Source organism: Tamandua tetradactyla, chromosome 3, assembly GCF_023851605.1.
Source record: "Tamandua tetradactyla isolate mTamTet1 chromosome 3, mTamTet1.pri, whole genome shotgun sequence".
Taxonomy (NCBI): Eukaryota; Metazoa; Chordata; class Mammalia; order Pilosa; family Myrmecophagidae; genus Tamandua; species Tamandua tetradactyla.
The window spans coordinates 203083495-203096186 of NC_135329.1; the positions used below are offsets into that span (position 1 = coordinate 203083495).

At 36.9% G+C, this 12692-nt stretch overlaps 1 protein-coding gene across 13 annotated transcripts in view; it reads left to right on the top strand.

Moving 5' to 3' along the window:
• Window positions 1-3377: 3377 nt before the first annotated feature.
• The window catches only part of MFF (mitochondrial fission factor), a 31656-nt gene continuing 22341 nt past the window's right edge, over window positions 3378-12692 (top strand). For 2 of the 13 annotated variants that reach the window (XM_077155319.1, XM_077155316.1), the window contains exons 1-3: window positions 8177-8257; window positions 8463-8683; window positions 9848-10017. In XM_077155319.1, the coding sequence (XP_077011434.1) occupies window positions 8503-8683; window positions 9848-10017 (351 nt within the window). In that variant the 5' untranslated portion in view covers window positions 8177-8257; window positions 8463-8502. Of the gene's footprint in view, window positions 3571-6596; window positions 6708-7394; window positions 7574-8159; window positions 8258-8462; window positions 8684-9847; window positions 10018-12692 lie in introns of those variants that run through there. The other 11 variants (XM_077155321.1, XM_077155322.1, XM_077155323.1 and 8 more) reach the window with 10 other exon arrangements.

The following is a 12692-nucleotide window of genomic DNA, read 5'->3' on the forward strand; positions in this document are numbered from 1 at the left end:
TTACCAGGGGCTAGGGTGGAGGCAGCAAATGGGGAGTTAATGCTTAAATTGTACAGAATTTCTATTTGGGTTAATTGTAAAGTTTTGGTAATGGATGGTGGTGACGGTAGCACAATATTGTGACTGTAATTAATAGCACTGAGTTATATATGGAAATGTGATTAAAAGGGGAAATTCTAGGTTATATATGTTACTAGAATAAAAATTAAAAGAAAAAACAGGATTGTACAACACAATGAACTCTAGTTCGCAGTTAATAGTACAATCATATAAATGTTCTTTCATGAATTATAACAAATGTACCAACTAATGCAAGGTGTTAATAATAGGGTGGTTTATGGGAACTCTGTATTTTATATATTTTATGCATGATATTTCTGAAAACCTACAACTTTTCAAACAAAAAATAAAAGAAAAAAATGTTGCTCAACTAAATATTAAGGAACATGTCCGTAATTGGGCCCACATATCTCATTTGAAAACAATTTGAGTTTAATATGTACTAATCCATTTTAATGAACATATTACTTCTGGCAAATAGAAGAACAAACATGCTGTCTCAAACCCATTCTGTCTCTACTCATAAGGCTGTTTGGAAAAGAAAAATGTTGATAGGTTCCAAATGGATACTTAGCAATCTATTGGCAAGGCACTTGCAGGTCACTAAAAGTATCTCCTTTAATTTTCCCTGTAGGCACCTAACTCAAGTCACCCCTCACCCTATTCCTAGCCCTGACCATTGGAAACTAAGAGACAAGCAAACACACAGGAAATATTAACTGCTTTTTAATAACCAGGCCAATACAAATATCCAGATAAATATGATCCTTCCTAGAACTTTGTAGAGTCTATGATTATTCTGAAAATACTACTGTTCAAAACTTTCTTAGAACTAATGCTCTGGGATTATTTGTAACTCCAATTTATCAGCCAAACAAGGAAATAAGTCTCATTACTTTATATCCATAAGCTACAAAATGCTCACTATGTTTGGCACCGCAGCAAATTACTGAATGAATGGGATAGAGATCTTGGTCTCCAACATGGAACTTACAATCTGGATGGAGAAAGTAAGACAAATACATAGATAATTATAATATTGGACAAAATGTTAAGGCACTGTAGAGATTGCAGATAGGGGCTCAAAAGTTGTAGGCCTCAGGAAATAACTCATAAGAAGGTACATATTAGGTGGTCCTTTAAGGGCAGGTAGGAATTTAAACAGCAGAGGATGGTCAGCAGTAGGGTGGCAGTCCTGGTGGCAGGAACAGCATGGACAAGGGTAAGTTATTAAGAAAGCACAAAGCAATCTCAGTGGACAATTAATGGTCCAGAGTACATTCAATGTCTGCATACAGATTTCATATATATATATAAATGTATATATATTCATACCCACATGCACAATAGTCAATAAAGTGATAAAGTAAGAGGTTAGAACTATATTGGGTAGGATTTAGAATACTAAAACTTGTACTCATTGGTCAGTAAGTAGAATCATTGTAACTTGGATGATCCAGTATTTACAATACTGCCTTCGCCAGGCTATTTCATAGTTTCTGACATTTTAAAAGTTATTGGATTGCTGATATTGAGTTTGGGATTTGTAGATAACAATTCTTTTAAACTTGGGGCTTCATGATGTTATAATTTATAAAAATTGGTATTTTATTGATGCAATGTCTAGGAAGGACCAAAGAAAGAAAAAGAGTGAAGATAGAAGGCCATTTAAAAGGGCAACAGCCCAGATGATGGTGAATGACCCGGCAATGAGAACAGAAAGGGCAGAGAAAGTGGAGAGCCAGCATTGAGATGAAGAATCTAAAGGATTAGTGACTTGGGAGATAGTGAAAGATGGCTTCAATATCTTGAATCTGGGTAACTATGAAACATGTTCTTGCCATTAATTTTTAAAAAAAGAGAGATGAAATCTGCATTGGGAAGAAGGAAAAGAAATTGAGTTTGAAACTCTGTTGAGGTCAAAGCTTCAACAGGAACCTTGGGTAGAAATGGCCAGAACTAGAGCAACAGGATGGGACTAAATGGCTGTTAATTTATTTAGATTTATGTATCAGCTTTTTCCCACTTAAAGCAGCTGTGATTGCAAGGACAGTCAAGGATGGATTAAATCATTAAACATATTTAATGACTGTGGAGAAACAAGTCAACATAAAGCTATATCAGAAAAGGTTTTCAGGTAAGTGAGAGAAAATGTTTTTCATTCTTTCATTCAGTATGAGACTATTATGTGCAAGTCAGCTGCTTTCAATTCAACTCTCATTCGTGGAATCAGTGATGTAGGAAGATACGAGGATGCTCAGGATTAAGGGAAAGGATTTGATAACTGGATCACAATCTTCATTTGAAAGTAATTTTAAAACGTTTTTCTTTGGAGCTGTAGGAGTGAAAACATAATTGCAAACATTTCTCTAACTATAATAAAAAATAAAAAATACATAAATACCAAATTGCAAGTTAAAAGTGGATGGGTTGGTGGAAACATCAAGACCATCATTTCTAAAGGTTTTGATCACAGATGGCTTACCCGGGTTGATCTTCTCTCTGCCTTCCAGAAGGTTGATTTTGAATAACTGATTATTCATAAAATCAATCTATTCAGAAAGGAGGAGGATCTGCCACTATGAACAACGGGCCTAAGAACACGATATTCAGAGGGCTTCTCAAAATATTTTGAAGAACGGCAACATTTCTAGAATATTTATTGATTCTAGAGGGGTACATCATTCATGCGTACATCTTTGTTAGGTTGTTAAAGTCCAGGCATCCGAGGGATTCCTTGATTTGGTTTCAGCCCTTCTCTAAGGTAGCTGGCACGCTGCTGATTTTCCAGCACTACACGCAGGGCTCCGGGAGGGGAGACTGAGGTAGCTCTCTAGAGAGCTTTCCGAAAGCTAAACAACGCTGCAAGGATCTCGGGGGGGGGGGGGGGGGGGGGGGGGTCTCACCTTGAAGAATTGGAGTAAATCACAGCAGGCGTCCTTTTACGAAAAACAATGCCTGACAATTGGACGGATGAAAAGAAATCAAAACCACAATCCGCAAAAGTCATTCGTGGAACTGGTTAAATATGCAGATTCGTGGAACTGGTTAAATATGCAGATTCTAATGCGGATGGTCCCGAAAAACAGTTACTTTAATAGGATACCGAAGGTCTGTCTTGTAAACACGAGGTTCTTAAAGGTCTCGAACTCTAAAGTCCAAACCTGAACCAAACTTGAGAACCGCACAAGTGTTAAATGCGGCTGACTCGTTTGCCCATGACAAAGATGTCTCCTGAGCGCCGACTCACCGCCCATGCTCCTGTGCGTGAGCCTCACGTCCGCCCTTCCCTGTGTCACATGACTACCGACCCGTCTCCTCTACGGCTCCTAGAAGGGGCCAGCCTGGGCTGTTCTCGCGTCCCTTCCGGCCCGCTCCGGGCCGCTGCGGCCGGTGCTTTGACCGGGTGCCTTTGTGCGCTCGGTCAACGGCTTCTGCGAGCGCCCACCCGAACGCCTCGGGAGCTGGCGGGCGGCGGCCCTTGCCGGGGACCCTCCAGCGGGCCCAGGGGTGAGTGCTGACACCCCCTCCCGGGGCCTGGGCGCCGGGCCTTCTAGCGCTAGTGTCGCCCTGGCCCGAGTCCATCCGGTGCCTCAGGCCTCCCGCGTCCATCCCCGGCCTTTCCTCCTCCTCAGGGCCTTGATGCCCATCAAGCCCCGAGGAATGCGGAGAAGAGCAGCGCACTCACCTGCAAACGTTTGGGACCTAACGTTTCGCCCTTTCTAGTTTGGTGCCTCATTGGTGCATACATTTAGACGTTCGCGACTAGAAAGTCACTCGCGGTTGGGAAAGAGCAGGAGAGTCCCGTGGACGTCCGCTGGTCGTCTTTCCTCATTCTTCCCCTGCCCTCACCCCTTTCAGTATAACCTTGAACCGGACGCCTGCCGTCTTTAAAGAATAGATTTTTGTTTTGTTTTGTTTTTTACTTGTGGAAAATGCGTGTTGGGAAATAGAGGCCTTGTTGGAGGCCCGGGTTGCGGCATCTGCGGGCCCCCAGGGAGGCCCTTTGCCTGTGTGCGAGCATCTCGCTGGCAGGTGTCAATACTGGGAGTTGCTCCTCGAATTTCCTACCTGGACCAAGGAAACTGGAGGAGCTCGGGTTCCCCTTTCGTCCAGCCTATGACCCTCGTCCGCAGCATGAGACCCCCATCTATGGGGAAAAAAAACCCACCCTGGCTGCGTCCCATAACGTTAGAACAAGGAGGGTTCTAGATGGGAGAACCCTTCATATTCAGTGAAGACTTTTAATTAACGAGGATTTAAAAAAAGCTTTTGGCCCCTTGGGCCCAAATACAGAACTACTTGCATGCAGAGCTCTCACTCACTGAGAGGCTTTCATTGAATAATCTTGAGTGTTTTCTCTCCCAGGATGAAAAGCCTTCGTTTCTCTGTCAAATCTCTTGGCAAAAGAAATCCCAAAGAAATACCCCTTGGGGAAAATGGCATTGGAAAGAATGAGAACAATTTAGCAGTATAGTACCCTTTCCCATGTGATTAAATTGTTTGAGGGACTTATCTTTTTTCGTGCAGAAAGCTTGGGAATTGACTTTGCTGTTCTTTCCAAAAGAAAATTGTTTCTTAATCCTGTCTGTCTTACTGGGCTGTCTCATTTGAGGATATCAAAGTTTGGCTGCTGTGCTTCTGCGTCTTGGTGTTGAAACCCGTTTTAAAACCTTATTTTAAAATTCGTTGTTAAGGTGTGTGTGTGTGTGTGTGTGTATATATAGTTAATATATATTTTTCAAAATTTTCAGGGAATTTTCGTAAATGTTAATATTAGCTGTGTTATCACCCACCTGGTTTTCTAATACATCCTTTCTTTACGTATAGTTTCTGGGAAAGAGAACTGAAGTAAAAACCTAGAACTTGGTCCACACAATACATGATAAAGAATAGGAGGTTTTTTGGTAATTGGAGAGTTACATAAATTTTTGCAATCACCACCAGTTTAACCCCACTTGATTCTTTAATTTGCTAGATTTCTCTTTGGGCTCCAATGCTCTAATATAGAAGATGAAAGAGTTGGGCTGGAATCATTGTGTCCCAAAATCGGTTTGCTTTGCAGTAGTGCTATGTCACTGAATTTAGATAGTATGGGTGAGAATTTTGGTTTTAATAGCTATTTTATTGTTGCGTGTATTTATGTGTGAACATCAAGTCCCTGATTTAAGGTAGTTATGTAAAATTTCCTTTTAAAATGCATTTAATCAAAAGTCTTTAAAATTGAGTTAAAGGAAAGATTAAAAGTAGATTGCTAGGTGAACATGGAAAAAAACACGAAGTTGGTAAGTTACTGACGTTTGGAAAATGTTGGGCTTATAAATTATAGAAAGCTGATCATCCATGATTGTGAGAGGGATTTAGTCTCTTGTTAATTTAACAAAGAATCAAGTTTCATTGCTCCATGGATTCTAAGTGACAAACTCTGGAATTTATAACTTAATCCTACATCAGAAGTTTATTTGTTGTCAAAGCATATTACCAAAAATGCCATAGGTAGAGAAAAATTAAGATTCTCCTCTCTTTTCCTTTAGCGTGATAACCAGTAATTGGGACAGGACGCTGTTAAATTGTAGTAGAAAAATTCCATTTATTTTTTGAATTGCAGTAGCTCAATTGACTATGGAAGAATGTGGCTTTTTCCAGGAGTTCTCTTTTCAGTATCCACCTCTATATTCTGAGTCCCTGATGCTTTATGAACTCAGAGATAAGAAAATATGTTGCTGTGGAATGAAATATTGAGACCCAGGAGATGGACTAGTGGAAAAAAGACTGAAGTCCAGTGACTAGAATGTGAAAAATAGCACATTTCAGTATCATGTGGTTCTAGATACTTGCATCCCTTATTTGTTATTATAAAACTTCAATTTATAATATCTGGTCCTCTTGAGATGTCTTTTTTCAATGTCATTTCTGAATTTAAGCTTTTACTTTGTTTCACATACACACAAGTATACTAAAGAAGTATGTCATCTAGAATGAGGCACAAAAAATTGGTATTAGAGATTGCTTATGAGGAAGGGAACTAGGTAGTTGTAGGATAGGATTGAATGGGACACTTCATTTCCTCAATTTTTTTGTACCATGTGTATGTATTTTGGGTTCAAATTAAATACATTTTAAGTGAATGAAAATTTAACAAATTATATATTTGTTCCTCCTAAATATATACATGTATACATATATATGTAAATTAATATATATGTAAATGTGTATATGTGTATATACTCGTATGTATACCTAAGTAGTTGATTAATTTAAACATTTTCTCATCTGCCACATTTTTCTAAATGCAATTCAGAAACAATGACAGTTACTTGTCTTTATTTTATTTTGCCTTAGCTCGTAAATAGCAAGGGCCCCTGCTTTGGCACTAAAATTGGGGTAAGGTTGATAATTTTTTTTTCATTATTTTGTTTCTTAATGTAAGTTCATACCGTCTTTGCTGACTTTCATTCTTCAGAGATTTTCCAACAATGAATCCCCAATAGTCATAGCAAGTAGTTACTCAGTTAGCACCTGTTTTTCTCCCCTAGGGACAAAAGTGGCTCTAAATCCATCACATACGCGTTGACAAAAGTTAAAGGATTTAATATGAAGCACGGAAGCAGATAATGCCAAATAGCAAGCAGTAGTTGTACACATTTGTGAGTAGAAATTTTCTCCCTTGGCCCTGTTTTATTAAACCATCCGCATGCCAAATCCTTAAAATTCAGACATTTTGGTAAAGAATACAAGAAGCAAGTTAGCAGTTATAATCAACCACTTTTAGGGCTTAGCACCCTAAATTATCTCTAAAAACCCTAAGCATTTCAATGTTTAAGGGATGTAATGAATGCGTCTTTTACATGAAGTTTAAGAAATGTCCCAGCTATGACTCATGTCTTTAAAAGAAAGTTTTATAACATTGGCTTTTGCAGTTTATTTTGCTAAAACTTTAATGTAATTTGGTTTTTCAAATTATTTCCTTCTTAAAGAACCATTTCTTCTGCATCTAATTTTTAGGCTACCTCACATACATTTACTTTTACCCTTTGTTTTCTCTTCATGATTCCTTTAGTCTAAAAAAAGTTTATTTTTCCCCCTTCAAAATATGACAAGTGGAGGATTTTATGGAAACATGTTGTTTTTTCCTAACGTGACTATTCTTAAAACCGTCTTTATGATTTTTGAGGTGAAGAATAACTCTGTATAGGAAAAATTTGAACGTAAGTTTCTCAGACCAAGACCAAGCTGTATTCAAGTCCAAAAATAATTTTAAGTAGACACTTACTCATGGTTTTCTTATGAAATGAAATGTTGAAAAACTGATTTTTATTCTTTCTTTTTTACAGCTGGAAAAGCAGTGTCCGTGTTGTTATGTACACCTCCAAAAAAAGTTCAGATCTGTAGGGAAATTGTTGTGTAACGTAAACTGAACTACAGGGTAGCAGTATTTTAATAGCCATTGTAGACGTGTATTTACTGTTATAAAAATGAGTAAAAGAGCAAGCAGTGACACACCACTAGGAAGGTCAGTGGAATTTTATTCAGTTGAACTGGTGTTATAGGTTTGAGAGATTGTGGCTTTAAAGCTGACTACTGTGGGCTAACCACGCTCTTGTATACTTTTACCAGCATTGGGTATTGTGGAGCAGCATTCTTTCTACTGCGTTCTCCAGGGAGCATGGATCTTTCTTTCATTTAGAAGGTTACTCAAAGCATTTGTATTCTTTCTCCCCTTAAAGGCATGCGTGCTTTTTTTAAAAAAATAAACGTAAGTATAATATTCCGTACAAGTTAATGTAAAACTTCAACCCTTCAAAAAATGAATGCATACATTAAAGTTTTATTAATACAAATTCTGTAATTATTATTTATTGTATCTCAGTTATTTTACATTCAGTAAGAGAAGTTGGCATTTCTATTTTGTGATTTTCAGGGAGTTACATCTTTTTTAGTAAATTTAGAATTAACCTCATTTACCTTGTGAGTCTGATTTTCATCATTAAAAAGTTTTATTTTTTTCAAATATGAGGACAAGTTCTAACTTTATTTTTATAAAGTCCTAATAGCTTTACTAGCTTAGGAATTTTAATTTTTTTTAACTTTTATTTCAGATATTTTTGAGTTACAAGCAGCATGCATGTCTATTTTTGCAGAGAGGTGTATGCATTTGTGTGATTATTAAAATTTGCTCCCAAGCAGTATCATCAAGGTAAAATTTCAACTAATTAAGAAGACTGTTATGTTAAGAAACACATTTTCTTCATTCTTTTATTTTTCTGTTGTATACATTCAATACTTGCAAATAAAAGGTGTCTTTTTGCTCTTTCTTTAAGGTATTGTTTCAGTCTCCATTACAAAGAGGAGATTGACGTTTTAATACTCAGTCATCCTTGTCTTTAAATTTTTACCCACAGGGTGAGTGGGGCAGCATTTCCTTCCCCCACTGCTGCTGAGATGGCGGAAATTAGTCGAATTCAGTATGAAATGGAATACACCGAAGGTATTAGTCAGCGAATGAGGGTCCCAGAAAAATTAAAGGTAGCACCACCAAATGCTGACATGGAGCAAGGATTCCAAGACGGAGTTCCAAATGCTAGTGTAATAATGCAAGTTCCAGAGAGGATTGTTGTAGCAGGTATTTTACATTTGTTTTACAGTTGAATATTGCCTGATAAGTTAAATCTTTGTTTTATATATTACAATGAAAAATTTTGTTTTTTATATTTCTCATCATATTTAGAAAAGGATTTAGAAAATGCAGCTTTACATTTTCAAAATTTCTATTCATTTCTGTAGGCTGACATTTCAAACAATATATTTGACAGTGCAACAAATTATTGAGGTATAATTTATGCATATAAAATGCATGCACTTAGCTTGATGAGTTTTGACAAATACATACCCTGTGTGACCACTACCACAGTCCAGATAATAGAGCATTTCCATTACGCCAAAGGGTTCCCGTATGCCCCTTATCAGTCATTCCCCTCATTCCTCTCTCCCAATTCCAGACAAATAAAATCTCCTTTCTAAAACCAGAGACTAGATTTGTCTTTCTTAGAGTTTTCTGCAGTATGTACTCTTCTGTGTCAGATTTCTTTTCCTTTTGAGGTTCTTCCATGTTGTTGTATTTATCAGTTATTCCTACTGATGGACAAATAGGTTGTTTCCTGTTTGGGGTGGGTTGTAATAAAGCCACTGTGAATTTCATGACGGGTCTTTGTGAAGGTATGTTTTCATATCTAGGAGTGCAATTGCTGGATATATTGCATATATTATAAGTTGTCTCTGACTTTATGAGAAGCTGCCAAGCTATTTTCCAAATAAAGTGTACCATATTGCATTCCCATCAGTGGTGTTTCAGAGTTCTGTGTGCTCCACAGTCACATGGGTGTGGGATGCATCTCATTATAATTTTTAATTTCTGTTTCTCTAATGATTAATTTTTAATATCTTGCTTGTATGTGTTTTGGCTGTTTTCATGTCTTATTTGTGAAGCATATTTTCAAATCTATTGCTGATTTTTAATATTGGGTTGTTTTCTTACTATGTTGTAAGAGTTGTTTATATTTTGGGGGATGTCAGTTTTTGCCGAATTAGGTGGCATGGTTTATTTTCATCATTTTAGCATCACAATGATAAATATTAGTGAAATGTCAATTATGATGAAAGCTTAGTTTTAAACTGCTGTTATCGAGTAGGTTATAGTATAAAAGTGAGTAAAGATAATACATTTTAATAAAACTTCTGTCTTTTTAAATTAATCCCCTCCCTTTTCTTTTTTTTTTTTTACTCCCAGGAAATAATGAAGATGTTCCATTTTCAAGACCCGCAGATCTTGACCTCATTCAGTCAACACCCTTTAAACCTCTGGCATTAAAAACACCTCCTCGTGTACTTACCCTAAGTGAAAGACCACTAGATTTTCTGGATTTAGAAAGACGTCCTCCAACCCCTCAAACTGAAGAAGTAAGTGAAGTTTAACCTCAGCTGAATTTCAGATTCAGGTTTTCACAAAGGGAAAGTTAAGGAGTTGTTAAGAAGCCATAAATCATATCATTAGTAATGAAAACCTTGCATATGGAACATTGGTTTACTGTAAATTCTGATTTATAGATACTTCAAATAAGGTATTATGCTATTGTTTTTTGTTTTAGTTTAAATATTATGTTTCAGGAAAAGTAGGATTTTGCGGAAAGCATTGTTAACATTTGGGTAGTCTTAGAGGAAGAACTTTTATAGCTATGAGTGAAGAAAAGTTGGGAGTTTTAGCAATAAGAGAAAATTAATGTATCAGTTGGTTATAAAAGCAGTCTGGCAATCTGGGCAAAGATAGCTCTTTTTCCTTAAAACTCTCCTTTCTCCTTAGTTGCTGAAAACTTACTAGTAAGTTAGCTACTGTACTGTATAATATTAGTATCCCTGTTGACCTAAATATAGCAATACGTACTAATAAAAGTCAGTAACAGAGTTCTAGTCTTGTCTCTGCCTTTGATTCAGAGCCAGTCTTGTGAAGCTGCTTCTCTGATGAGCTGTGATTGCAACTTTTTCATTATAGCTTCTGAACTTCTAATGTGTTGTCATGTTGTCATGAATCTATTGTAAGACGGTATACAAACATGTTTGTATTAATAATAGTACTGCCATCGTCTGGTTACATTCTTCATATACTCCTCTCCAAAAGAGAAAGGTACCCATATAACCTGAGAGCAGAGGCTTTTCTTAGGTTGTAAGTTTCTGCTGAGATAACTGAGGTAATGTCCTCATAGGTGTCAGTTTGGACATTTTAGATATTTGCTTAGTGAAGAGAACTAAATTATGTTTGCATGGTGAAAAGTCACAAGACACTTGCAGAATTGTATTTAACAGACATTTTATTCACCTTTTATCTGTAAGATGCTGTCTGGTACGAGAATGAATGAGTCATATTCGTGCTCTCAAAAGTTTGCTCTTTAGTCATAGCAGCATAATGGTATGAATGAGGGAAAGACACCAGCAGTCACAGAGGATTTAAAGCTTTTTAATAGCAAAGAATAATGAAAATTTTGAAGACGATTACACAAAGCATAACACAACATGTTCCCAGTTAAAGGCCCAACTTCCCAGCTCGCTAAAGTTCCCCATACAAATTATAGCCATGGATAATTTTGTCTTGGAGCAAGGATTCTGTCAAGAAGAAGATGCTTCCTTTACTATTCTTGGTTTGTTTTTCTTTTAATCTTTCTGCTCCCCCTAGCAATTTTCGATACTTTTGCCTTTCTGTTACAAAAAAAATGATTGACATTAACCCAAACACTTTCCTAAGTGATTAAGACCAAATGAAGAAAAAAAGTTTAACAGAATTACACTCAATAAACTCAGGCGTTAAGCCTATTTAAGGTCATGTGACATTTAATCAAGTGTGATAAATGCCCAAGTGTATAGCACTGGAGTGAAAGACGTAGGCCAAGAATTAGACTTAATTTTGAAGGTCTGCTTTGCCACTTACTAATCACATAACTTTGGGCAAATTTTTTAACCTTTTTAAGACTCAATGCTAAAATAAAGATGATACCAACTACATAAGATATTTGTGAGAATTAAATGTTATAATACATGTAAAATGTTTAGCACATATTCTAGTTCATGTTAAAAGCGCAGTATGTGTAAATATTGTTATGAAAGAGTTAAAATCCTATGGCAGGAATGAATCCTGAGATGCAGGAAGAAATTGCTGAGAAGAGTACTACCAGCTACTCAATGGAAGGAAAGCAATGATGGCCTCCACTTTAAGTATTTAGAATTGTCAAGGTGCCCTCAAGAGAAGGTTGATCTATGAGCAGGAGGAAGGGAAGGCAGCCAGGGTTCCAACAGTTTCTAGAACATGAACTGAAAGAGAAGGACAGAATAAGGTCACAGGTGCTAATTACATAGATTTATTCAGCTGCTACTCAGAATCAATGAAGTGAGATTTCCAGAGCTACATACTCCACAGCCTTCATTCAGCAGCCTCTGCCAGGGTTTCTCAACTTCAGCACAGTTGACATTTGAGACCCAATAATTCTTTGTTGCGAGGGGCAGTCCTTATGCACTGTAAAAGGTTGAAATCATTCTTGATCCTTATCTGCAAGATGCCAGTAGCATTCCCCAAGATGTGAGGAGCAAAAATGTCTCCAGTAGCCAAAAGGCAGAAGCAATCCAAACACCCATCAACTGATGAATGGATAAGCACATTGCAGTATATATATACAATGAAATATGATTGAACCATAAAAAAGAATGGAATACTGATACATGCTACAATGTGGATGAACCTTGAAGACATTATGATAAATGAGAGCAGCCAACCAAATGTAATATGATTCCATTTAAAAGAAATATCAAGAATAGATAAATCCATAGAGACAGTAGATCAGTGGTTACCAGGGGCTGGGTTAGAGGGAAATTGGGAGTAACTGCTTAATGGGTATATGGAGTTTCCTTTGGGGTAATAGAAATATTCTGAAACTAGATAGTAGTGGTAGTTGCAAAACATTGTAAATGTACTAAATGCCACTGAATTGTATACTTTAAAATGGTTAAATGGTGAATTATTTGTTATGTGTATTTACCACAGTTTAAAAAAAAAATGTCTCCAGACATTACCAGAATGTCTCCTGGAGAGA